We start from the raw sequence: 26,533 nt of genomic DNA on the forward strand, positions 1-26,533 counted from the left end.
GCCCCTTTTCTACTCCAGTGGCATTTGCACTGCAACAGGGTCACACAGGGGCATTTTAAAAGAACTCCCAATTTGGCGATTTTTGAAAGTTGCCGGGCAAAGGAAATATCGCAGGGCAACAGGGGGGCAGACCCTGTGCAGCTTCGGGAGCTATGCAGAATTCCCTGCTGCACAGGCATATTTTCCGTGCTCACCCCAGAACATTTTAACCAAGCAAAAATGGTCTGTTTTCCTGAAGCAAATCCCATCAGGAACAAATCCCATCAGTATGGAAAGTTATCCAAAACCAACTCATGTTCAGGCTTTTTGTTGATTCACATGATGCTTGGTCTACTTGGCACTGTGCATAAATCTAACAGAATTACTTCTGATTGCTTAATTTTAAAATGTCAGTATCATAGTAAAATTGCTTTGTTTTCACAGAGTGCATTGCTCATTCTCAAAAGCAGCTGATAATGAGTCTCACTGGGCATTTCCCCACTCACCCTGATCCCCCTTTTGCCACGCGCTGCTCTCAGCGCACGGCATCCCAGGCGTGCGCCCGGGCATCCCCACGACTGCGGGGTCATCAAAAGGCGCCCTTTGCAAGAGCGCCAGGGATGCCGTCCATGGAGGGGGTGCAACAGCAGCGTTGGGGCAGCTGCGCTGTCGCCGCCCCTCTCGTGGGGAGTGCTGGGGGACCCCGCGCTACTCTCCTCAAGTAGCGAAGGGCTTAAGGTAAGTGGGGAAAGGCCCACTGTTGCATTGTTTTCTTTTTCGATAGATGGTTTTTAATTTGCACACTTTGCATGAAAATGTTTGTAGATTTGAAGCTAAATACTTGGCCACTAGGTTGTTGTAACACGATGGCAAAACAATATTATTTAAATATAACAAGTTTACATATGTGTCTGTAATATTATTTGATTTTTATTGTTAAACATGAAGATATGATCTGTGTACCATGTTACATTCACAATCTATTTTTTTTTTTTAGCTGAAATATTCCAGTGCAATGATTCTGGTAACTTTGGGATAAAGATGGACAACATATTAAAGTACAGATTCAATATTTTGAATTGCTGCATAAAAGTTTTTAATATATACTATGTATTAGTGATGAATTAATATTTGAATAAACTTTTAAAAGTGGTGTATACACTGATTTTTGCAAGGGTTTGTATAAGTATACTTAATACTGGTCCAGTAGGTGGCATCATTACATAATCAATGTTAAAACAATCACAGAAATCAGAAATGTGTGGGGTATCTGAGTTTTAATAATAGAAAAATATTATGCTTCTGCTGTGCTCTGTCATCTTGCCTCCCTATATTGGTAACTATCACAGGAAATGATGTAGTTGAAATGTTCAGTAATTAATTATATGGCTATATATATTTTCAAAAAACAGTGTGTGATAAGTAAATGTGTAGCCATTCTATAGACCTGGAGCCAAATTACATGTCACAGGAAGTTGTAATTCCTTTCAAAAACAGTTTTTTTTAAGATAAAAACTGTTAGGGGAAGAGGCTGCTTAATCCTGTCTCTGGCAGCTATTTGCTCAAAATTGAACCCTCAAACCGGTTTCCTACTGGGGAGAGGGCACAGGGACTATTATTTCTTCCCCTTTGGGAAAAGATTCCTAAAATGCTTTACACAATGTCATGATAGTTCAAAATGAAGTTAAATTATAGGTATTCTGTAAGACTCTTGTCCATTGATTGGCAGATATGGATTGTCATATATTACATTACCTTGAATAATCCTGGGAAACTCTAGGTACTTTAGTTTTTTTTTTAATCCCATAACAAAGCAATCCTAGGCATACACAAGTCTAAATAGCTTTTTTTCCCCTAGTGATATATGGAGTAACTACACAGAATGCTTTCATAGAACTGATCCAAGTTTGATCCATGGTATAAGTCGCTTTTGGGGGTGCCATGTGATTGCTTGTCACTTTCACTCTCCTGGCTTCCTGGACGTTTCTCAACTCTGCCTGTCTCTGATGTCTTCAGAAACACTTGGGAGAATGAGGCAGTAGTTGTCAAAGAGATCAAAGTTCATCCTATTACGGCCAAAGCGAGAAAGTGGATATTTAGTGGATATATGAGAATGGCTGAGCATTAAAAACAATCTATTTATCTAACTCCCAACTCTACCTCCTGCCTGCGGATACGTAAATACAAAGATAGGTGTAGACTGTTCCCCCAACAGGTTTTTCTGTAGACTCAGGAAATTCCATGGATCTGCAGAGAAATTTGAAACTTAAAAAAAATCTGGGGATGCTAATCTCTCTCAAAACTAAAGAAAGCATTCACTGTGCATACTCCAGACCAGCTGAGTCACTGACAGCTGCTCAGAAATTGGGACTGAGAAGATGGCTTCCATGGCTGATGAGCCTGCTGTGGGTTAACTAGCTGAGGAAACCATCACCCTTTTAATTTCACCCGTCCAATCTTACCTGCACGATCTCTCCCTTCCAATTTCATCTGACAAAACAGCAATGGACTTGCCAGCTGTGATCAGGAAGGGAAGATTAGGAGGGGGGAGGGGGGTGAATTCCTTGGCTGGTGAGCCCTCTTGGGGTTCCCAACCAAAATCAGGAAGGAGAGATTGAGGATGGCTTCCCTGGCTGGCAAGCCTGCTGGGGGTTTGCCAACCAAGATCAGGAGGGGGATGCTTCCTTGGATGGTGACTTCTCTGCATATTGGGAGGGGGAGATTTGGAGAGAGGAAGGCTTCCTCAGCTTGTGAGCCCACTGCAAGTCCCTACTTCTGTATTTCTAAAATGTGAAACCTTTAAACCCAGCTTGCCCAGGCGCGTTCCTGTCTTCTGTTTCTTCTCTCCCAATGTTGCACTTGAAAACCTCTGTAATTTGTCTGAAACCCACACAGGAACATAGACGGAGGTATATGACCTCCGTTCCTAGCACTATGCTCAAGTCTTGGATTTGATGAGAGTTGCAGCATGTAGGGTGTCTGGCTCACAAGGGCTTTTTCTTAATTTCAGTAGGCAGAAGTTTATTTAATTTGAAATATTTCTGGCCTTCTTTATTTCCTAATATTCAAGGAGACTAACAAAGCAACAAATTTTAAGGTCTAAAAAACAACATAATTGTTTTTTTAAAATGCACAAGTTAAAATGCATAGATTAAAATACAGCCAATTCTGCCAAAACAGTATACCATCTACCAGTATACCATCCATTGTGCAGTCTTTGAATGTCAGTGGTAAGTAGATGCTAAGAACAGAGTCATTTTACATGTTATCCTCAACTGCACATGTTATTTTTTAATGCATTTGTGACATGGCACTTTGAATACACTTTTGACATAATATTTTGCTTGTTTGTTTTCTTTCAGCAATTTGCGAAAGAACTGCGGCAATGGCATATAAATGTGGATGTGGCAAATGATTTAGCTCTTAAACTTCTCCGGGATTACTCAACTGATGACACCAGAAAAGTAGAATTTATGACCAATAACATAAATGATGCTTGGGCCACCATTAATAAGAGGTAGGACAGGACATTTAGTACCATTGTTGTTAAAACTTAACTGAATATTATGGCTATTTTTCTTCATGAGTTTTTTTCTGTAAGTAAAATTGTATAGCATAAGGATCAGTTAGCATTCAGAAACTGATAGTGGGCAGATGGAATGCAAAATGCTTGCTGCAGTGAAGCACATTCAAACATAACAATAGTGAGGGTGGAAAGAGCCCTCAAGTCACAACTAACTTACAGGAAGTCCAACGAGTTTTCAAGTCAATTCTCTACCTAGCAACCCTAGACTTCCCTGGAAGTCTTCTTTCTGAGTACGAACCATGGTGAATCCTTCTTGGCTTCTGAAACCTGACAAGATCAGGCTATCTTGAACCATCCAAGTTAGTGCATAACAATAGCAGTAGTAGTCTATTGAGGGGGAGGCGGGAGAGAAAGGGAAGACAATTCCCATTCATTGCTCTATAAAAATATTCTAATATCACTGGTCAGCCTTTGAACAAATTGTAAAAGATTTGTAAAGGTCTTTTTTGGCATAGGGATAGGAGAAATGCAAGTTTCTTATTCAGATCTTATGAAAACTTTAAAATAAAAAATGTAGCAGATTGCAGTTGGTGATTTTTACCCTTTAAAAACATCATAGAGAGTTTGTACACAGATTTTAAAGGAACCTATTACAAATTTGTATATTAAAATTGTGTATAGGTAAACTAACAGCCCAATCCATACACTGGTGAGCTGGGATGGTGCTACTCCAATGCCACCCCGCCTGCTACTCCAATGCCACCCCACAGGGCTTTCCTGCAGTGCAGGAAGCCTGAAAATGAAGTAAAAGAAAAACACACCTCACAATTCCCCATAGGGGAGAATAGAGATATGGAACAAAAATCATGGTGTATCTCTGCCAGTGGCTCCTTCAGCACACAGAGGCCAACCAGGCTCTGCGGGCAAACTAAGGTTGGCCTTGCCCGCTGGAACAATCCTGGAATGCCCCTGGCCAAGCCCGCACAGCGGTTTGTGCTGGTGTTCCTGGGTGACTGAGGACACTTCCTGGTTGGGTGCAGCAGAGCCGTACAGTGCCTAGATGCCAGATAAGTTGTCCCTCTGCTGGTACATTTGCTCTGCTGGTACGTTACAATGGACACTCTTGTCTGCGTAGGGGCGCACTAGCTCCAGAGAGGAATTCGCTCCTCTTTGGATTGGGCTGCCCATCTACTTCATTCAAGATTACAGTAAGTTTATAGATGATTCCAGTGGAATGAGATTTCCATACTTGGATTATTTTGTAAATGTAGAATAGATTTGTTTTGTAAAATGAATCAGCACACATTAGTAAAAGTCAATTACTTTTGATAATTAGAGGTTTTTTCAGATTTTAAATACTTTTGAAACAAGTACTTAAAAATAAAACTGATGAGGCAGTGAAGGATGTATCTGATCTTTCAAGTTAAGTTTATAAACTTGTTTTTATTGTCCACATTTGCAGATATTTCTGAAATTTTATTTGGGCATGATCTTTAAGCTTCTTGCCACTTTTAATATATGATTGATTCTTTTTATACTATCTTGGCTTCTTTATATGTTTTAATTGTTAATCTCTTGCTCTTTGGTTTTATATTTTGTGCAAAATAGAATTTAACACTCCATTGTAGTATTTTCTCCAACATACCTTAGGTGTGATAATTACCACCTCTTTCTACTACCTGTTCACTGGAGGAATAAGACAATAATTCATTCAATTAGGTCTAATAACATCACTTGCCATTTTTCTAAACTTCCTTAGTATGCAGATCTTTGGTGATTCAGTTGATGTAAAGAGGTTTCAGTTGCTGTCTGCATTCATTGTGCAACTTTTTAGTTTAAAGTAGAATTCTTAGCATTAATGCTGGGGAGTAGTTTGAACCCAATGGATTTCACAGAAGGACTGAAACCCCATTCGGTGCAGGTTATAGTCCAGCCACACCTCCCTGGGGCAGGCTTCTGCTCCTGGCTTCTTTCCATTCCCCCCCCCCCTTTGGGCAGCATGGGATTAACCAGTTGCCTTTGGGGCCAAGCAGTGATTTTTTGGTTTCTCCCTAACTGGCTGTTGGGAGGCCTCTTTTTTACTCCTGCTTCATGATGATTGTTGAGAGTTGGCTAAATAGGCCTGGTCTTTGACTGTGTAGTACATATCTAGATTGACAGGAATTGAGCAGGCTGATCACAATAGGTTGAAATGACTGGCCAGCACCTGAGACATTTGAGGTGGTGGAGGGCATATCTGGAACAGAATATCAGTGGTTGGGCAGCAGGATATGGCTGGAAAGAAGTGTCTGAGCAACATTTTTACTAACTTGGTAGTGACTGTGCAGTGCATCAGACAAGGGATTGGGGCTGGACATCTCTTGGCACATTGAGTGCAGGCAATGATAAACAGGACTGGCAAAGTATGCTGCCTGTGTTTGGAGTCAAGGTGGGTATGCTAAAAGGCAGCCATGGGTGGGCTTTCTATATTGGCCAGCCCACTTAAACATACGAGCATATTTAAATATGAGTGGGTTGGTTAACAAACTATTTATTTATTTTGATATGTAACTATTTTTCCCATCAATAGGCTCAGGACAGCTCACAACAATCACAACATGAAACAGTATAATACACTTTATCATCTTAATACATTATATTTGGATTTTGGATTTGGATTTTAATTTGTATACTGCCCTCCCCCAAAGGGCTTAGGGCAGTGAACAACATCATAATATAACATATATAACATAAGTATAGTCTTGTACCCTAATTAATAGTAGAAGTCAATTGGGAAGGAAAAAGCAAAATCAATACCTAAGAAAAGGAAACAAAAAGGGAAGGGACAGGGAAAGAGAGGCCATTGCCAATCTCAACCATAAACCTGGTAGAACAGCTCTGTTTTGCAGGCCCTGAGAAATTGTAGCAGATCTAACAGGGGCTTGGGACTCATTTGAAAGAATGTTCCACCAGGCCAGGGCCAGGGCCGAAAAGGCTCAAACTGTGGTTCAGGACAGCTGGAAAAAAATTTTGGGGCCAGAGACCACCAGTAAGTTAGTATTTGCAGAATGCAGTGTTCTATTGGGGGTATATTGGGAAAGGCAATCCAGCACATGCAAAGGGCCCAGATCATTTAGGACCTTCAGTGTTAATACCAGAATCTTGAACCTGGTTCAGTAATTCCACTTGGAGTCAGTGCAGCCAAGGGATCTCTGGTTGAATATGTTCTTTTCACAGTACCACTGTGAAGAACTGTACAGTTGTTGGTCGATTCCCCACTTAAAAATGAAAGTAGGTACAAACTGGTTTGGTAAGATTTGGGACCTTTTGAACATGGTTTCATGGTCCCCAGTGCAGCTTCTGCCCCCTTGTTCCCAGAAATGCAGCAGCCATGCAGGAACTCCCACTGTCAGCGGATCAAACATGCAATCCACTCAGGGGCTATCCTTATTGGCTGCTGCATTGTGATGGGGCTGGAATTTTTTTTACTTTCAAACTGACGGATCCACATCTGCGCGAGCATGCACAGAATGACTCTGTGTGAAGATGAAGAAATGGGCGATTTAAACAAAGCCCTGTTTCCGCGCACCTCCATGTACTCCTATCCATGTGGATACGACATGTAGCACTGCTTTGTATTGCCTTCTACTCAGTCAATCAGTCAAAACCGGTCCCATGTTGCTTCGTATCCACGTGGATGTCTGTGAAATTTTAAAAAGGACTGCATGCGCACACAGCCCACTGCATCCTGATTGGATGGGAGGCTCCACGTCACTCGCAAGGGCAGATAGTTTGAATTTGGATTCATCCCCCCAACTTCCCCACTGCTCCAGATTGCCCACGCATTTTTCGAAAAGGTCTACTTTCTTTCAGGTTCTAAAATAGCATGTGCTGGGAGGGGGCGCCAGAAATGGGATGAATGCGCATTTGGTGCTGGTGAAGTGGGGAGTTCTTCAGGAAACCTGGATATTTGGAACACACATCTAGTCGTGAGTGGGGAATTGACTGTTGTTTTTTAAATAATATTTAATTAATTTAGTACAGTACAGTAAACCTTTATTAGGCATAAATAATTCTGCATAATTAATTTTTATTCTTATATAAACTCCAAAATAGAAAAAAATATAAAAAAGAACATCAAACTATATAACTATATAACAAACAAAATAACAATAAATGGATCTTAATGTTCAATAAAATATAAATGTGATATAAATTTGAGAGAGAAACTTTCATCATACTTATTTCATCTAGCATTCTGCTATTTAATTATTTAATTAATACCCACTAGTATTGATCAAATAAACAATTAGTCATAGCCTTAATTACTAATATATTAACAATATATTAATCTATTCATTCATTTCCATTAATTTTAATTTTAATCTCCATTGGTTTTATTATTATTTTTATTATTTTAAAGTAAAATATCTGTACAGAACAGTCTCAAGGCCAGCCCTGCATAGAGCAAGTTACAGTAGTCTATTCTGGAGGTGATTGTTGTATGAATCCTGTTCCTGCAGCAGGAAAGAAAATGGTGGGCTCACTTACAAACAGGCAGGCCCTGCTAATAGGCTTCCAGAGCAATAGAAATGCTACTGTAACAAAATGCTATGTTTCTTACTGCATAGAATAATGGTTTCAGTGGAAGTGGCAATTAAATAAGCTTTTACATTGCTGCCATAGAATCAAAACTGGGAGGGAGCCAGGCACTTGGACCCTGCAGAGCTTTATAACACTGGAAGATGTGGCAGACTACTGCACACATCTCCTTCCAATATCCTGAAAAGTGTATAGTCCTCAATCTTTTTGTTCCTGTGAGCACCTTTTGAAATTCTGACAGAATGATGGCTGCCACAAGAGGCAGAGCCATCCCCAAAATGGTATCCACAAAAGGTGAATCAAAACACAGAATGCCAAGAAGTGAGGTCAAGAATAACTCTAATAACTCTTCAACGTTTCAAGCAGTCAGTGGTGATTGCAGCAGAGCCCAGGAACTGCACTGAACCCAGAAGTGGTGCATCCTGGAAGCTATGGCAGGCCCAGTGGTGGTAACACAGCCTGGAAGCTATGCTGGGTCCAGCAAGAACATGGGAGGAGATGGAATCCCCCCTCCTGTGAGTCTGAAAGACTCCCTGACTGAGCAGGGCAGGAAAGGCCCCTTGATGAGCTGGCAGACCCACCCACCTGCAGGAAAGTAGGTAGGGAAAACAGCAAACATGTAGGGTGGGAGAAGTACCAAAGTTGAAGGGTTAATTGGGGAGAGCAGCAAGGGAGGGAGGTGAATGGAGTGACAAAAGGGTGGTGAATTGGGAGAGCGGCAAAGGTAGGAGCAAGTAAAGTCCCAAAAGTGGGGGGGGGGTAGGTGGGGAGAGCAGCAATGATGGAGTAGATTGATGGAGAAAATGTAAGGGGGAAAAGAAATGGGGTAGGCTGACAGATAAGAAGAGGGGGAGAAAGAATAGAGAGAAAGATGGGGTAGGTTGACAGAAAGGGGGAGGACTAATAGAGAAGGGGTGGGAGCAAAAGAGATGGGGTAGGTTTACAGCAAAGGCGTAGCTGGGCAGGAGTGCTCCTGGGGAGCACTCCATGTTTTCCGCTTCCCCACGGCTGCGGCCCCTCCCCCGCAGCCCCCCTGTAAGGAATTCCATAGAAGCAGAAATAAAAGGCTTTTGGGGTGTAAAAGACCGTTTATTCAGACATCTTAGAAAGCTCCGCGTGCACTTGGTGCAGTAGCTTGGGGAATAAAAGATCTCCCACCAGAAACACAGGTTATAACTCTGGCTCCATCCCATCCCCCCTCCCAGTTCCCATGGGAGCAGGAGGTCTCATCTCCCTACGCTTAGAGATAAAGGGTCTCCTTGGCGGAGACTGGCCCTTCCATCGCCCGGGCTGTGGAATGTAGTCAAGGCCAGGCAGCTGACCCGCTCATCAACACCATTGAATCCTTTACACTCTGCCTCCCTTAAAAAAGACCCCTCCCCCCCAGGTTTACATGTCTTGGAAAGGCGATTGGAAAGCAGAAATGAGAGGCTGAGGCGTCCAATATTTTGGAATAAAACTAGTGATTATACCCAGAGGAATACCCCCCACCCAAGGAGACTAAATATTGTAAAGTTTGCGATTAAATTCGCGAGGTCAGGATAGAAGCGTCCAATTTACAGTAATGCTTGTGGCCATCAATAATGGTCGGAATTGGGAATGGTCTCTCAAGCTGTGGTGCGTGCCGGAAACATGGGAAGCGAGGGAGCCTCCTTGAGTAAACTGGAATGGAAGACAGGGGATGAATATTACTAAAGAGAGTTAGAGCAAATCCAATCGAGGCAGTGACATCATTAATCCACTTTAGTAATCTGAAAAGGTCCCACCGAATCTTTTGCCTAGTTTTGAAAATTTATACCGCGTCTCTACAAGGATTTTTTGGTAGACAAATACACCCAGATGCCCATGCGCAGAGGAAATCCAGCCGGTGCTTATCCAGCTTACAGCTTTTAGGAGTCTTTAGCCTGCTGTAAGGCAGTCTGGACCATTTTCCACCCCTCGGCCAGAGGGATGAAATCCACTGCTGAAACTCCGGAGGATCCAGTGCTTCCACTTGAGCAGTTCTGTGCTTGGCGGGAAGGAAGCTGACGGACCTTACAATTTCGAAGGGGGGTTTTGTACTGCTATGAACCGCATTATTATGAAGTCACTCTACCAAGCGGAATTAGCTTCGCGCAATTAGGTCTTGGTGGTAGTTGGTGTAACAAAGCGTAAATACTGCTCTAGGGTTCTGTTAAGTTCTCTCTCCGACTCACCGTCACTTTGAAGGCGTGGTAGAGGCGGCAACCTTGAAGTGACCCCTAACAACCCTAGAAAAGCTTTCCAGAACTTTGAAATGAATTGGGGGCCCAGCGGTTACGGAGACCACCTTAGAGAGAGTAGTGTAGGCGGTAAACATGCTGAATGAACAGGCAGCTAACTTAGGGCCCGGAGGGATGGAAGCACATGGGATGAAAATAGGCTTTGTTTAGAAAATAAGTCCCACCACCACCCCACAAGACCGTGTTGCCATGACTTTCTGGCAAATCTGTGGCAAACCAAAATCCATGGAGATGATGACTTCCCAGAGGCGGGGAAGGCCACAGGAGAGGTTTCAACAGACCAATGAGGGTTTTTTCGGAATATTCTTGGCTTCTGCACAAACAGAGCGAAAAAACCTTTAATATCACGTCTCAATGTCCTTAGCTTGTCCTTAGCGCACACAAGAACAATGGCCCGGCAGACCCAAATGCAGAGTTTTACGAAAGCCAAAATGTCCAACCCCAGGCTGGAGGCATCATGGCAGGCCACTCGAAGAGCCTGCTTACGGAGGAGGCGCCAAGTGCCCTCCCAGCTAAGCCAGCCATTCTCAAAGCGCCAATTGGGAGTCACCTTCACCTTCCTCCGCCTTGGGCTTCAGCGCAGCCACGCCTCACAAGGTTCCCGTCCGTAGGAAAGGAGGACCAGGCTAGAATGGAATAGGCGGAGAAGGCAGAAGCGGATGTCTGAGATCGGGTGGCAACAGCCAGCCCAGTGGGAGGGAGAACAGTCTTGTAAGGAATGTCCCGTGAACGGCAACTCCACCCCCCTCCCGTGGTAGGCGAGGTATCATGTAGTTAATAGGACACGGGAAAAAAAATGGACTGTGAAGAGAAAGCGAGAAAAGAGAATACGATTGCTTGAGAAGTTTAACCCATGTGAGGACATCTTGAGGGGGGGTGGAGAGGCCAAGTTCTTGTGATCAGAAATACAAACCAGAAAGGGGTGTTTAAGCCCCTCCAGCTTCGAGTGGCGCAAATTAAGTAGAGAGTGCTACTTTGATGGCATGATCTCTTTATAAGCCTACAGAGTCCAGTTGGAGTTCAGCACCCGGAGAATTTCTTTTACGATAAATAAAGCACAGGAACCAGCCTATCATCTCTTATTTCTCTGCAACAGGGCTGCCCCAAAGCGCTTGTCGAGGAGCACATCCGGCGTGAACCACAAGCGGGAGATCTGGGTCCAGAGGTGCTTTAGAGTAGGTTGATTGGTAAAAAAAGCAGATTTCAAAAGCTAAAAAGGGCGATCACATTCTTCCAGACCAGGAAAGAGGGCCCAGACTTGGCCCGGTCCCAGTGGATCTTTACTGCCGCAAAGATGCGTTAAGAGGTCTGTGAGAGGGAGAGTCTAGTTCAAAGCGGGTGGGGTATAAAGTCCGCAAGATAGAAATTAGCAAACCCTAGGAAAGATTGGAATTCTTTTACCGGTTGGTGAGGGAGCTTGAGACCATTGGGAGGACTGCATCAATCTTAGCGGGATCCATTTTTCCGCCCTCGGGGCCGAGGATCCGGTAACCCAAATGAGTCAATAGAGGTTTGGAGTGGAAACAGCACTTGGAAGAGTTTGGCAAAGAGGGGGTTGTTGAGCTAAGCGTTTCAATACTTCCCGAACCAATGCGTCATGCTCTCCTCCATGGTTTGTGAATAAATTAACCACGTCATACTAAGTACACCACTACTCCCTTGTACAATAAATCGCATGGAGAGCTTAGTTGATAAAGGGCCATACAAAAGCTCCAGGGGGGCCCCGCATAGCAGATAGGCATTATTAAAAGTATTCAGGCTAATCTGTCCAAAACTTTGTGTTAAGAAATGCAGTCAAGTGTTAGAACAGCGCTTCAGCAATTCTGACTTCCCTGTAGGCAGCTTCTCTCAAGTCCAATTTGGTAAGAAGTCGTCCCTTGCCCGAAATCGTCCTAAAAAAGGGTCCTTGATTAATGGCAAAGGGTATTTATTGGATAGGGGAGACTGCATTGAGTCCTCTCATTGAAATCTGTGCAGGAGGCAGTGAGACCCATCTTTCTTTTTTTCTGAGAACAACTACAGGAGCAGCATGTGTGTGTGTTTGGTAGCCCGCCACGTATATGAACCCTTGGCGAGGTTCTTGTCTAGCGAGAAGGCTTCAAAGTTCCCTTCTCCTCATTGGGAATATGCGGTGAGATTTCTACCCCGCTTGGGCAGTTAAGCCCCTGGCTGCTAATTACGATTTTGCAGTCAGTGTGTCTCTATGGGGTGGCAACTGATCGCATTCTTTAACTCCTAGGAAGAATACTCTGGCTAGATCTTGAGTGCGCCCGATTTGGGATGCCCGGTAGAATGGGAACAATAAGTTTATTGTGATGAAGCCAGGGGGGAATGGGTCCAAGATTCTACCGGGTCCAGTTAGGTGATTCTAAAGATCCTTTCTTTCCAAAGGAATTTTTTTGGTTCATGGCCCAACCTTAACAACCATATGCCCAGAACTATAAGAGTGTTTGGCCACTGGCGCCAGGAATAAAAACTAATTTTTCTCCCCAATGAGTGGTATGCCAGGGAGAACGGTTGCGTTTTTTTGAACTGGGCGGATCGCTTAGCTCCCGAGGACTGCCGTCCATTTGGGTGAATATTATGGAGGCAGCCAGGGGACTTGGTCTAGACCTAGCTCCTCCGCCACACCGGGCGCATTAAGCAATAGAGAGCAGCCAGAATCCACTAGGAGCTGAGGCTATAATGCAGATTTATGCTTAGCGGGGTTTGGCCAGAAACAGCGCTTGGATTGTAATGGGGCTGCCTTCACTCACCGTCTGGAGTCAAGCCCATGTACCATGGGGGGGCTGAAGAAAGACAAACGCTACTTCCCCTCCTCTGGAGTGCGCCTTGGTGACTGCATAGGCGACTTACTTGGCGGTGGCTTGGCGGAGAATCAGTTGTCTTGGCGGCGGGCGGTTAGCTTCTATTTTTTTCGGGCAGTTGGCGGCCAGATGACCTGGTCCCCTCCACTTGGTGAAGACACAATCCCAGTGGTGACGGCGCTTCGGAGGTGAGATACCGGTGGGGCGGCTGGAGCTTGGCAGCTTGGTGGGCCGCGGTAGCAGGTTGTGAAGTGGGGCTGACCTCCGACGCAGCGTGCTCAAAGCGAGGCGCCACGCAGGATTACAGTTCAATCCAATCAGCAATAGTCTGCGGGGAACCCGAATTAAAACACCGTTCCCGCAGCTTGCTGTCGACCCAGCATCCGAGAGGTATTACGCGTTTCATGCGCTCAGGCCAGCCACTCCAGGAGGGAGTCGAGCAGCCGCCGCGCGCGAAATTCCACGCGGGCAGATTCTACCAGCGGCGGTTGCCTTGCTGAATAGTTTTGATGAGTGCGGATGGCTTCATTTTTTCAGCACACCCGGATCTTGGAAGCCGGTACCTTAAAGGCTTGGAGGAATCTGACTTTACCGTCGCGAGAATATCTTCATCTTACAGGTTCAAAAGGAGTCACAAACCAGTCGGCTGCCGTATTACCATCCAGGACTGAGCCGATGTCCCGTATTTTTGGCGCTCAGGACGGTATAAATCGTCATAGTCTTCCATGTGGGCATCGAGTTGCAAGATGAAGTAGGGAAGTTTGGAAGCCCGGTCCCCAGCCGAAACCCGGGCAGGCTATTGGAAGGTCAGCAGTATCCCCTCTCACGACGGCCCTTGGCGCCCGCGGCGGTTCGCGCGGAGTTGAGCAAGGTTGAGGTGGCGGTTCGCGCGGGGGGGCCCGAGAGATGGGTCAGAGCCAGGTATCCGCGCCGGTGCAGCTGGCGTTCCGGTGGGAGCAGGTCCTTGGAAGATGGCGGGACTGGCAGCGTCGCCCTCTGGTGCAGCTGTACCAGTGACAGCGTAGACTCCAACTTGGGTTGTCCTGGTCTGCTGCTTCCTTCCAGTTCCCTCTCCAAAGGCAATGGCCTCTCTCTCTCCTTATGAGTCAATGCATCCTGTAGATGCGCGCTTCAAAGCTGCTTTCTCTACCATCCCAATTTGTGGTTAGGTCCCGTTGAACAGCTGCGGTGATTTCACTTTTGTGTGCGCCAAAGGCCTGAGCGGCTTTAGTTTGATGCTGTAAAGTTCCGGTTTGGAGTGTTCCAGGACTTTATCATGGACTGATAGATTCTGCGCATATTGCCGTTGCAAGCATGCTGTAGCCACCAGTCCCAATTGAGTTGGACTTCTACTTGGCTACTGTTCCCGAGTCTCTTTGAGTTTTCACACGCATCTTGCTGCAGCTACCTGGTTCCTCTTCCCATAGCTGGCGTTCACGTTGCTATGCTGCCAGGCATCTAAAGCTTGGACCACTTCCTCATCCCAGCTCTCTTTTCGATGGGAGAGGGAATAGATCCCGGCTGGAGTGCAGAGGCACCTCTCGGACTCCTCTCTCTTCACCTGAGCATGGGGCCCACGATAAGGTACTTACCGGGTACCTGCAGGGGCATCTCCAGGTGCCGCCGCTGGTCCGGGATCAGGGGGGTCCCGGTCGGAGAAGATCGAATACGGATACCCCTCCCAATCCCTGGTATAGTCCCAGTGTGCCGGTGGGTCACGGGGCCGGGCTGAAGTACTATGCCACGGAGGTGGATCTTTTGGGGCATCACCAGTGAGATTAAAGGGAATGTGGATTCCATTACAGACTCATGAGCAGCATGAAGGTGGTCAAGGCCGTCTCCTCCGTGACAGGTTGCATCTCAAGGAGTTTGTAATCCCTTGCAGCGGGTGAATGCACCCGATCCACAGGCGCTTCGATCCATAGACAGCGCCCCAAGCGACTCATGTAAAGGAGTCCCATGAGTGAAGTCTTCCGTCCCTACCGTTCAGCGAGGGTAAGGGAGACTTACATTTGCTGATCTGAGGGCGAGGAAGAGTCACCAATGAGACCCGTTCTCGCCCGGTTAAGTCCAAATCCAGAAGGGAGGCTGGGGGCCCCCTCTTTGGGGCTGCGAACCTTGCACAGAATATTCAACCTCTCCATGCCGAGACGCCGGGGGTCACTGCACTAGGAAGATAGAATGAACAAAGATTCCTGCCACAATGTAAGGAATTCCATAGAAGCAGAAATAAAAGGCTTTTGGGGTGTAAAGGTCCGTTTATTAAGACATCTTAGAAGCTCGCGTGCACTTGGCAGGAATAAGATCTCCGCCAGAAACACAGGTTATAACTCTGTCCATCCCATCCCCCCTCCCGGATTCCCATGGGAACGGAGGTCTCATCTCCCTCGCAGAGATAAGGTCTCCGCCGGAGAAGCTGGCCCATCGCCCGGGCTGTGGAATGTAGTCAAGGCCAGGCGGCTTACCCGCTCATCAACACCATTGAATCCTTTACACCCCCTTGCCTTTTCTAGCTGTCAGAAAACAGCTTTCTGCTGGCTGAAAATCGGCCAGGCTGGTGGGGTGGGACTAGACCTGCCGAGGCGGGGCGAGGGGGAAGGGGGTTGGGGCGGTTTTCATGCCCCCAGGCGTGCACCCGGTGCAATGCACGCACCCTGCATCCTTGTAGCTTTGCCACTGGTTTACAGATAAGGGAAAGGGAAGAAAGGGGGAAAATGGGGTAGGTTGAAGGAGAAAGGGTAGAAAGATAAATAGGTAAATCAGGGTATGTTGACAGATAAGGAGAGGGGGAGAAAGCGAGGATAGGGATAGGTGGAGAAAGAAGGCGAAATGAGAAAAAGGGGAAGATTGTCAGAGAAGGGGAGGGGAGAGACATGATAAAGATTGACAGAATGGGAGGGGTGAGAAAGACAGAAAACATTGTTAGAGAGAAGAGGAAAGGAAACAAAGGGGGGAATGATGTACCCTCTCCTCACATTTCTTGAGGGTTCCCACTTATCTTCTTACAATAAACCACATGGATATTGCACCTGTAGTTTTGCTGACTAGTATGGACCCAAGCTAACCACCTTGCAGTTCTTATATTAGAAATAAGTGCAGTCCAAAGCAAAATTTTTTAAAAATGTATTTCTATAATCTCTCACCACTAATTTATTACCCAAGTAAGAATGTATTGATGATGATAAACATAAAGCATGGCAGCCATATGGAAAAAGATCGAAGTTATCTAAGTGAATCAGGTTTTTATATAAACAATATTCCAGTGTATTATATATATATATATTTGAGACATCTGAGTTTGCTTATCACAGTTTTTGCCAATTTGAAAATATTGTTGCTTACTTGAAAATATAATTTATTATTTTATACCACTCAACATTATTCAGCTCATTCAGCTGAATCCTCACAGTTCTTAGAAACAAAGAAACAAACGTAATAGTGGGAAATAGTAATCCAAGGCCACCAAACTCAGCCTCTGGAGATAGCAATTTGAAATGAAAACTGTACTAACAGTTTAATACTGTCCTTTGTGACTCTTAATTGGTCTAATGTAATGCCATGAGTGCATTTCACCCTTGCTAAATTTAGTTGTAGCTTCAGTAATTAAAAGTAAGAAAGCAAGTGCCTTTAAAACCTAATTATTTTGATAATCAGTTTACGGTTAAGTGTCTTGCAAGCCAAGATTTTATCTTAAATGAGTTTTACCCAAGTAATTACTAAACTATTTTTGAGCCTTTTGTGGGAGGGCAGTGTATAAATTAAACATTTAAACATTTAAAAATTAAACATTGCCTCTGCTTTTGCAGAGGCAAGTCCTGTCTTACAAACTTACTAGAGTTCTTTGAGGGTGTAAATAGGCATGTGGATAAGGGGGAACCAGTGGACATTGTCTACTTGGATTTCCAAAAGGCTTTTGACAAAGTTCCTCACCAGAGACTGTTGAGAAAACTCAGCAATCAAGGAATAAGAGGGGAAGTACTCCTATGGATTAAAAACTGGTTGAGGAACAGGAAGCAAAGAGTGGGTATAAATGGGAAGTTCTCACAATGGAGAGATGGAGGGAGTGGTGTCCCCCAAGGATCTGTTTTGGGACCAGTGCTCTTTAACCTATTCATAAATGACCTGGAAGTAGGGGTGGGTAGCGTGGTGGCCAAGTTTGCAGATGATACCAAATTATGTAGGGTGGTGAGAACCGCAAAGGATTGCGAAGAGCTCCAAACGGACCTTGATAAATTAGGTGAGTGGGCTAAGAAATGGCAAATGCAGTTCAATGTAGCAAAATGTAAAGTGATGCACATAGGGGCAAAAAATCCAAACTTCACATACACGCTACAAGGGTCAGTGCTATCAGTCACAGACCAGGAAAGGGATTTGGGCGTCTTAGTTGATAGTTCCATGGGAATGTCAACTCAATGCATGGCAGCTGTGAAAAAGGCAAACTCTATGCTGGGGATAATTAGGAAAGGAGTTGATAATAAAACTGCAAGGATTGTCATGCCCTTATATAAAGCCGTGGTGCAACCGCACTTGGAGTACTGTGTTCAGTTCTGGTCGCCACATCTCAAAAAGGATATCGAAGAGATAGAAAAAGTGCAGAGAAGGGCAATGAGGATGATTGAAGGATTGGAGCACCTTCCTTATGAGGAGAGGCTGCAGCATTTGGGGCTCTTTAGTTTGGAGAGGAGATGTCTGAGGGGGGATACGATTGAAGTCTATAAAATTATGCATGGGGTAGAAAATGTTGACAGAGGAAAATTTTTCTCTCTTTCTCACAATACTAGAACCAGGGGGCATTCATTGAAAATGCTGGGGGGAAGAATTAGGACTAATAAAAGGAAACACTTCTTCACACAACGTGTGATTGGTGTTTGGAATATGCTGCCACAGGAAGTGGTGATGGCCACTAACCTGGATAGCTTTAAAAAGGGCTTGGACAGATTTATGGAGGAGAAGTTGATCTATGACTACCAATTTTGATCCTCCTTGATCTCAGATTGCAAATGCCTTAGCAGACCAGGTGCTCAGGAGCAGCAGCAGCAGCAGAAGGCCATTGCTTTCACATCCTGCATGTGAGCTCCCAAAGGCACCTGGTGGGTCACTGCGAGTAGCAGAGTGCTGGACTAGATGGACTCTGGTCTGATCCAGCTGGCTAGTTCTTATGTTCTTAACATGCCATACCATACCATAATACTCATGCATACTCTGAAATTTGAAGGGTTTGTTTTGGAATATGACTGAGAATGCAGAAACTCAACATGTACACATTTTCTTCTCTAAAGATGGAATTGCTATTATTTCATGTACATTAACAGCCCAATCTAGAGCCCTGGGCAGCCAGGGATGGCACTGCTGTGGCACTACCCTGCTGCCTCTAAAAGGCTTTTCAAAAGGATGGGGATTTTGGAAAATGTAAAAAAAAAAACCCTCCTACCAGAAAGCTCTTCATTTACTCTGGGCCTGCAGCTAAATGGCCACAAACCTGGCATGGAAGCCAACTAAGATTGACTCTGCCCCTGGAAATACCTTCGCCACACCATCACTGCACCAGCAGGGCTGGTGGTGGCATGGGAGCACTGACAGTACTGGGCATCACATCTGGGCATCTTGCGAGGTCGAGGCAACTACTTTCAGGGAGGAGAAATCTGCTGGCTTAGGCCTCTGCTGCCATTAGGAGTTGCTTGGTTCCCACACTCTGGGTTGGGTAGTAAATATGTGTGTGTTCAGTTTTGCCCTTTTGTTTATATGTTGCCAAAGGTGCTTTCTTTGCTGACAGTCTTTATTTTTTCAACCTCTATTTCTCTTTGCTCTTCTCTTTGGGTACCTTGTCTTGACTCCTTGGGCTTCTTCTCCATCTCACACCATTTATTTATTTATATTTCAATTTATATCCTGCCCTCCCCTGCAGGGCTCAGGGCAGTGAACAATAAAATCATAATAACTGCCAATACAATAATACAGTAAAATAATACAATAAAAATCCACAAGAACAGCAACAGATGGCCTTAAACTTGCAAGTATGCGCAAACGTGAAAGAACTGTGTATTTTGTTTTCAGGAATATCTATTTTAAATATTATGAGAAGAAAAGACCTCCATACTCTTAAAGGTGAAGAGTGCAAATGCCTTACAGCTCAGCTGTACTGCTCAGCTCAAGGGAACCATAACATGTCTGGGTACAACACTAGCAAATGCTGTCCCCATCCAATGAACCATGTCCAACATACCCTCCCAGTAAGTGCCCCCTCTTTCTGGGGCTCAAGGAACCTTGACCCTGCCACGGTCCACCCTTAGCTCTGGCTGTGCTTTTGTCTTGCCATAGCCCGCCTTCAGTTCTGGTCCAGCTCCACTGCCCTTGCACTCAGACAGCTAAAGTAATATCCTGGAGATACACTGGAAAAAGATACTGTTAGGACTACCAAAGGAAGGGGCCTGTGCTGTGGGCAAGCATCAGCTATGGAATGGTCAGGCAGTCCAAGGTCAAGGCAGGTGGCAGGCACAGGTATGGTCTAGGTTGGATTCCTCCAAGTCCTCTTCCACAGAATAAACACTTTTCTCCATCCAAGAACTAACCATGGTTGCTCCTGCTTAACTTGTACACTGACAAGTCTGGGCTAGTCAGATCTATTCAGGCATCTGTAGTAGAATAAGGAACATAATAATTAAAATGTTTGAATCTGTTGGTCTGTAATTTTCATTTCATGTTTTTTGGGATTGTTGTTAATTAATATAGGGAAGTTTCTCCAGTTTCCAGTAAAACATTTGCCAAGTTCTGCTCAGCTGTACTGTTTTAGTTCAAGGGAACCATAACATGTCTGGGTACAACACTAATTAAGAATTGTTGTTTGCAATAACAAATTATATCCCCTTTTAATTCTCTTAAAGTTCATAATAAGGAAAATGAATAAAAGGCCTTTAAGCCTCTTAGTCTGAAATTTGTTTTCTTAATGAAAAATGCACAATTCTTACTAAGGTGTGGTAAGATTTCCTGAGTGTTCAGTCAGTATAAGAAAGCTTAGATTGGGGTTGGTTGTTATTTCAAGTTGTTTGATCTGTGAGGGGGGAGAAAAAGCTTATCATGTAGGATTCCCTAAAGGAACAGACCTACTTTTTGTGGGCCAGGAAAAATCTTGGTAATCATTCCGTTAAGTTATGCCTGAATAATTAATTTGTCAGATTGAAAGAAAATAGTTGCTAATGAGTAAAAACATGTAGAGCAGGGGTCTGCAACCTGTGGTTGTCCAGATGTTCATGAACTACAATTCCCATTAGCCTCTGCCAGCATGGCTAACTGGCCATGCTGACAGGGGCTGATGGGAATTGTAGTTCATGAACATCTGGAGAGCTGCGGGTTGCAGACCCCTGATTTAGAGTTTATGACATATCCTGATCTTTAAAAAAAATAAAAGTCAGCCTGTCCTACTCCTACTAGGCTTCAGGTACTTTCACTCAAAAACCACTCAGGTGCCAACTTGATTCCTCAACTTCTACTTTAGAACAAGTCAAGAATATCGTTTGAATTCCTATTTCAGCACCAAATATTTAAAATAAACCCTAACCACCATTTTAATGGGATAAAGATAGAGCTGAAACTGGACTACATTTTTTTCCCTTAAGATGGTGGTTGGCACATTGTGGATGCCATATAATGAGTTGTCACTTAAAAGAAATAAACAATTAAATTTTGAATAAAAACTGCTGATACTCACATCTCCAAGGAATGTATGTCCTTTGACTTGATTGAACTGTCCCCTAAGTCCATTTTGTATAATGAAATCATACATAATGAACATTTGTGTAGGGATGAAGAATGAGAAGACAGTGACGGGTATTTTACCTCACATATGCACATCTGGTAGTTTATTTGACAACTCTGGAAACTTGAGGGAGGCAGTTTGTAATGAGAAATAATGAGAAATAAATTTGATGTCTATACTTAGAGAGACAAAACAAATGGTAAAAATCTATATATAAAAGGATACCTGAGAAACCTATTCCTGAAGGTGTTCTTGATAATTTTGAACATAGAAGATTATCCAGTAATCATATTGATATGGTAAATTTTCTGTTGGAAAAAAAAGAGATTTGGACTAGATTTTGTGGCTTTACTTGCATCAACTAAATCCAAAATCAAAACTAGGGGAGTACAGTGTACAACCAAAAACAAGACTAATTACCCGACCTACTCCTAACTGCTAAGCCATGCACTAAAGTTTTTGAACCATGCACTGAAGTGTTGATAGTGCAATTTAATAAATAATTTATGAAGTGCAAAAATAGCTGTTTCCAGTCTAAGTTTTGCACTTCATTCCAGGCCCCAACCAGAATATATTCCAGATATCTCCGTGTTCTGTGTTGCTGTAACAATTGGCTACTCTCTCAAATTCATGATTATAGACTGAATTCCTTTTAACTCTGCTCAATTGACTAAAAAGCAATACAGTATCAGTCCTCGGACCAAGGCTTTAGTTGAAAACACCACCTTGTAATGCAGAGTGCATTTTGCACAAATTTTGCACTTTATAATTAGTGATTAAATTGCTTCAGTGTGTGGTTCAAATGCTTTAGTGCATGGCTTAATAGTCAGGAGTATGGTATTTGGTCTTGTTCTGGCTTTACTTGCATATCTGCAATATGATTGTTGGGAAATGTGTCATTAATATCCTTTTCAGTGGCACATTGAACTGCAAGAGAACTTCAGCTTCACTTCTTGTGCAATCAAAGTGGAGAGGATTCATTTATATTACAGAAGTTGTTAATGTTTATTTTTGTGATGATATCTCTACATCTATACATTAGAGTCTGTGTTCAGCAAAAACTCAGCCTACAATGAATAAACTGCTCACTTCTTGAGCCTTGCTGCTTCAGCTTCACAAAAATTGTTTATGGCCTAATATACTCTGCTGCTGATAAAGCCACTACCAGTTTCGCCTGATTACTGACCTTCACACATCAATGTGTGTCGGATTGGGAGGTTTGTTTTACAATTTCAGGGTTTTTCCCCTAATGCAGTTCTTATGTATCAGTCAAAGAAATGAAGCATTCACAGGCGTTGAGCTGTGGGTTGATTTGCTCCAGTCCAGCTTCAAATGAGGTTCAAGAGTAGACTGACTGGAGATTAATATGATCAACCAATGTGGGGGAGCAACAGAGAGAAGTTATTTTTTTGGTGCATCACCCTTATGTGATAGCTTTTGCTGCCTGCTATTAGAGGTGTGTTGGGGAAAATGCTGCCTGGGACAATATCTGCTCAAGGCACCCTGCCCCCGCCCCACCCCGCCCCACCCCGCCCCCCACTTTTCTTAGCCAGTGGGGCTGAGCCTGGTGGCAGGAGGCTCTGGCAGTCGGCTCAGGCGGTTGCCTCATGCCGGCTCCTGCACTCCCTGTTCTCCCTGCAACCACAGCACCCACCTGACCCGCCCGCCCCTGAGCCGCCATCACAGATTGGCTCCTGCCCGACAGCCAGCCTCCCTGTCACCAGGGAAGGCAGGAGCTGGCCACAAGTGGCTCATGGCTCAGGTGGGTGCCTGAGGCCGGCTCCTGCCACCCGGCCGACTCTTGGGCAGGAGCTGGCCTGAGGCCACGGCTCAACACCTTCTGGCTCAGGCAGGCACCTGAGGCCAGCCTCTACCTCCTTGGCCTCCCTGCTGATGGGGAGGCCAGCTCTTTGGCAGAAGCCGGCCTGAAGTCATGGCTCAGCAACTCACAACTCAGGTGGGTGCCTAAGGCTGGCTCCTGCCATCTCTGCTGACAGGGAAGCCATGGAGGGCAGGAGCTGGCCTGTGGCCACAGCTCAGCTACAGGTGGCTCAGTCAGGTGCCGTGGCTGCAGCCAGCTTCCCTGTCTGCAGGGAGGCCAGGGAGTGCAGAAGCCGGCATGAGGCACCCGCCTGAGCCACTCGCCGCCTCCTGGCTGGACTCGGTGACAGGAGGCTCATGTGGGTGGCTCAGGCAGACACCACGTCCACAGCCAGCCTCCCTGTCAGCTGGGAAGCCAGGAAGTGCAGGAGCTGGCCTGCGCCCATGGTGCCCACCTGAGCAGTATGGAGGGAGCCGCTGGGCACCAGCTGGGTTTCACAAGGACCCGGCCGGGGCCCAGTGCCCGCCCCCTCACATGATCAAATGGTGCCTGTCTGGAGACATGGGATACCCCATGTCCCCATTGGTGGTATGCCACTGCCTGCCACTAACCCACACACCCAATAATTTAATAGTATTAGCCAGTTTCCACTGTTGCCAAGCAGGAATTTGGGAGCTTTTCTCTAATCGGCAGAAGGGACAAAGGCATTTTTAGCCTGTTTCATAACATTTAGGTTGGTATTACCAATAGAGGATAATGACTAGGCCTGATCTCTGACTGTTTAGACCATAATTATTTATCAGTGATGGTACATGTTGCCCAGGTTCAGAAAATTAACCTCAAAATTGCCAAAGAGTCGGTGTGGCTTCAGAAGAGCAGTTTATTTGCCAGCAGAGGAAAGGGACTAGTGGTAGCCACTGGCCACATTGGGAGCCAGGGTGGATTTGCCAGATAAAGGCAGCCGTGGATAGGTTGCCTAGTGCAGGTCACCTTCAATTAAAGTATTAGCATAATTTAATTGAGGTCATTCATCAGGTGATTTAAATAAACTAGTTAAACCCAAAAGTTGCCTCATGTTTTTATTTGGGGTACTGGAACAAATGTCTTTCAAAGAAATATACATTAGAGGCAGTAAACAAAACTAAATCCAGTAAAGCAAAAGAAATAATCAGGCCTTATTTAGAAGGTGAAAACTAATTTTCATTGCTGCTTCATTTTATAATGCAAAAATTTAGCACTTTTAAAGATCATTTATACCAGATTGAGAAATCTAAATATGCGATCAACACTTCCCCTAAACAGTTACTTCTATGAGTTTTGGAAGGGTGCTGAAATCATTGAAGTAACTGTGTTTAGGATTGCACTTAATCACCTTGGCTTGATGGCATTTTTCACTAACACAACTCTTCTGAGCGCTGTACTGTTAAATTGGATTACTTTGGTTGAATTGTGCCTTTTACATAATCAGATGCTTTTCATTGCTCTCACTGTCAATGAGGATTCAACATTATATATAGTAGGTTGGGAACTTCCTGGAGAACTAGGAGCAGAGGCTGGGAAGGGCAGAATCTGGAGACCGGGGGAGGCTTAGCATGGATGTGGCGTCATAGAGTCCTCCCACTGAAACTGACATTTTTTCTAGGGGAACTGAATACCAGTTGTAATTCTAGAGCACCAGGCCCCACTAGAAGGTTGCTAACACTAATCATCAGAGTTCTAGGCTAGAATAATATATATAGTATCCTATCCTAGATCACATATAGATAGATAGATAGATAGATAGATAGGTAGGTAGGTAGGTAGGTAGGTAGGTAGGTGAGCAGTGAGGTGGGTAGGTGGGTGGTGGGTGGGTGGGTGGTGGGGTGGTAGCAGGTGGCAGGTGGCAGGTGGATAGATAGACAGATAGATAGAGTAGATAGATTGGCAGATAGATTGGCAGTGGCAGGCAGGTGGCAGGCAGGCAGGCAGTGCAGGCAGGGCAGGCAGGTGGTAGGCAGGCAATTTAGCATTTGGGCAGGCAGAATTAGGTGGAATAGATAGGAATTAGAATAGATAGAATAGAAGTAGATAGATAGATAGATAGATAGATAGATAGATAGATAGATAGATAGATAGATAGATAGATAGATAGATAGATAGATAGATAGATAGATAGATATGATAGCAGAATTTGAGCGGGGCTACTTAGAGTAGAACTAGTGGTCTTGTACAGCAAACACTCCCACCTTCATATGATGCAAACTCCATTGCACAGCTTTGTTCCTGTTCAAGTAAGAAGGTTGCTTTTATCACCCAGTTGCTCGCGTACAAGTAACTATATACAACTGAAGCAATATTCCAGCGGTACAATCAAAGTGCTTCGTCAACACCTGTTTCCCCAAAGGGAACACTTGAACCAAGTATCATACAAGTGCTTATACAAGACTCAACCAATCATGTTAAAGGTCACTTGGAACAGGTAAGAACCGGGTTTGTCAGGCTCAGTCTCATGCTGACTCATGCTGGATAGGGATATGGACACTTTAACTATCATGACACTCCCCTTCCTCATGTATCCTAGGAAGCAGTCATTACATACAATTACAAATATTTACAAAGAAAAAAGTTACATAAGAACATTAACAATACCTTAACAAAGGCAACTTATCTGCACCGTTCAAACTTCAGTTCTGGCACTGGGTTTTAAGTAAAACAAGTCCAGCTTTGATTGTTTTCACTTTCAATACTCAAGACAAAAGAAATTGTTTTATTTTGGTAACCATTTGCTTTACACTCTTTTGGTGCACCCTAACACCAATGTATTTTGTTCTTGTTCTCATAAGCTTTCAGTTCTCCAGCTAAATCTTATACAAGTTTGTGAATCATCTTGAATGACTACAGGTTCCCACACATTGCACCTTTAAGTCAGATAGCAATTGCTTCATCCATTGCAACTCTGTACGTCTCAGATAATTCATTACTACTCTGCCTCAGATGTTGACAAGGCAGTTGTTGTCTGTTTTCTCATCTCCATACTACAAGAACATCAGCATATTTAATAAGATAACCTGTGCAGGACTTACTTTCAGAATCATCTGCAAAAGCAACTATCTGCTGCAGCTGTTAACACTTGGGTTTTGTTTGGAGCTATCACCAAGCAAAAAATGCTGTGTACCTTTAAATAATCCACGACACGTTTCACCTCGCTGGGCATGTAGTGTGGGTTTAGACACAAGTCTGCTTAAATAGCTAACAGCAAACATTATATCTGGTCTTGTCCAGTTTGCCAAATGGGCCAAACTTCCAATGACAGAACGATATAATCCAGGATTATCAAAAGAAACATCAGAATCCTTCTTTCCTTTAGTAAACTCAGTAGACATAGGTGTTTTTGCTACTTTAGCTTCTAAGCCAGTACTCACTATGAGCTCTTCAATTTTGTTCTTCTTGACTTAGCAGCAAGGTTCCTGCCGCTATGCTAATACCTAGATAGGTTTTCAGGTAGCCTAAATCTTTCACCTGAAATGTTCTCCTCAAACTGTCATAGACATCAGTGATTTGAGCATCAGTTAAGGCAGTAAATAATACAAGTCATCTACGTAAAACAATTATGATGACTTGCTCTTGGCCTTCACCTTTAGTATACACACGCGCGCGATCAAGAACACTGCTGGAAAACCTAGTTTACACAAACCATCATGCAAACACTGATTCCAATTTCTAGCTGCCTGGCGTAGGCCGTGACAGCCGATTTACATAATTTGTACACTTTGCCTTTTCAACTGCATATCCAGGTGCTAGTTTCATGTACACATCCTCTGCCAG

At 44.4% G+C, this 26,533-nt stretch overlaps 1 protein-coding gene across 3 annotated transcripts in view; it reads left to right on the top strand.

Annotated features, from left to right (window-relative positions):
• DMD (dystrophin) overlaps positions 1-26,533 on the top strand; it is a 1,175,169-nt gene that overhangs the window by 874,047 nt on the left and 274,589 nt on the right. For all 3 annotated transcript variants that reach the window (XM_048495459.1, XM_048495460.1, XM_048495467.1), the window contains one exon: positions 3,342-3,496. In XM_048495459.1, coding sequence (XP_048351416.1) covers positions 3,342-3,496 — 155 coding nt within the window. The remainder of the gene's footprint in view (positions 1-3,341; positions 3,497-26,533) is intronic.

Source organism: Sphaerodactylus townsendi, linkage group LG04 (genome assembly GCF_021028975.2).
Source record: "Sphaerodactylus townsendi isolate TG3544 linkage group LG04, MPM_Stown_v2.3, whole genome shotgun sequence".
NCBI lineage: Eukaryota > Metazoa > Chordata > Lepidosauria > Squamata > Sphaerodactylidae > Sphaerodactylus > Sphaerodactylus townsendi.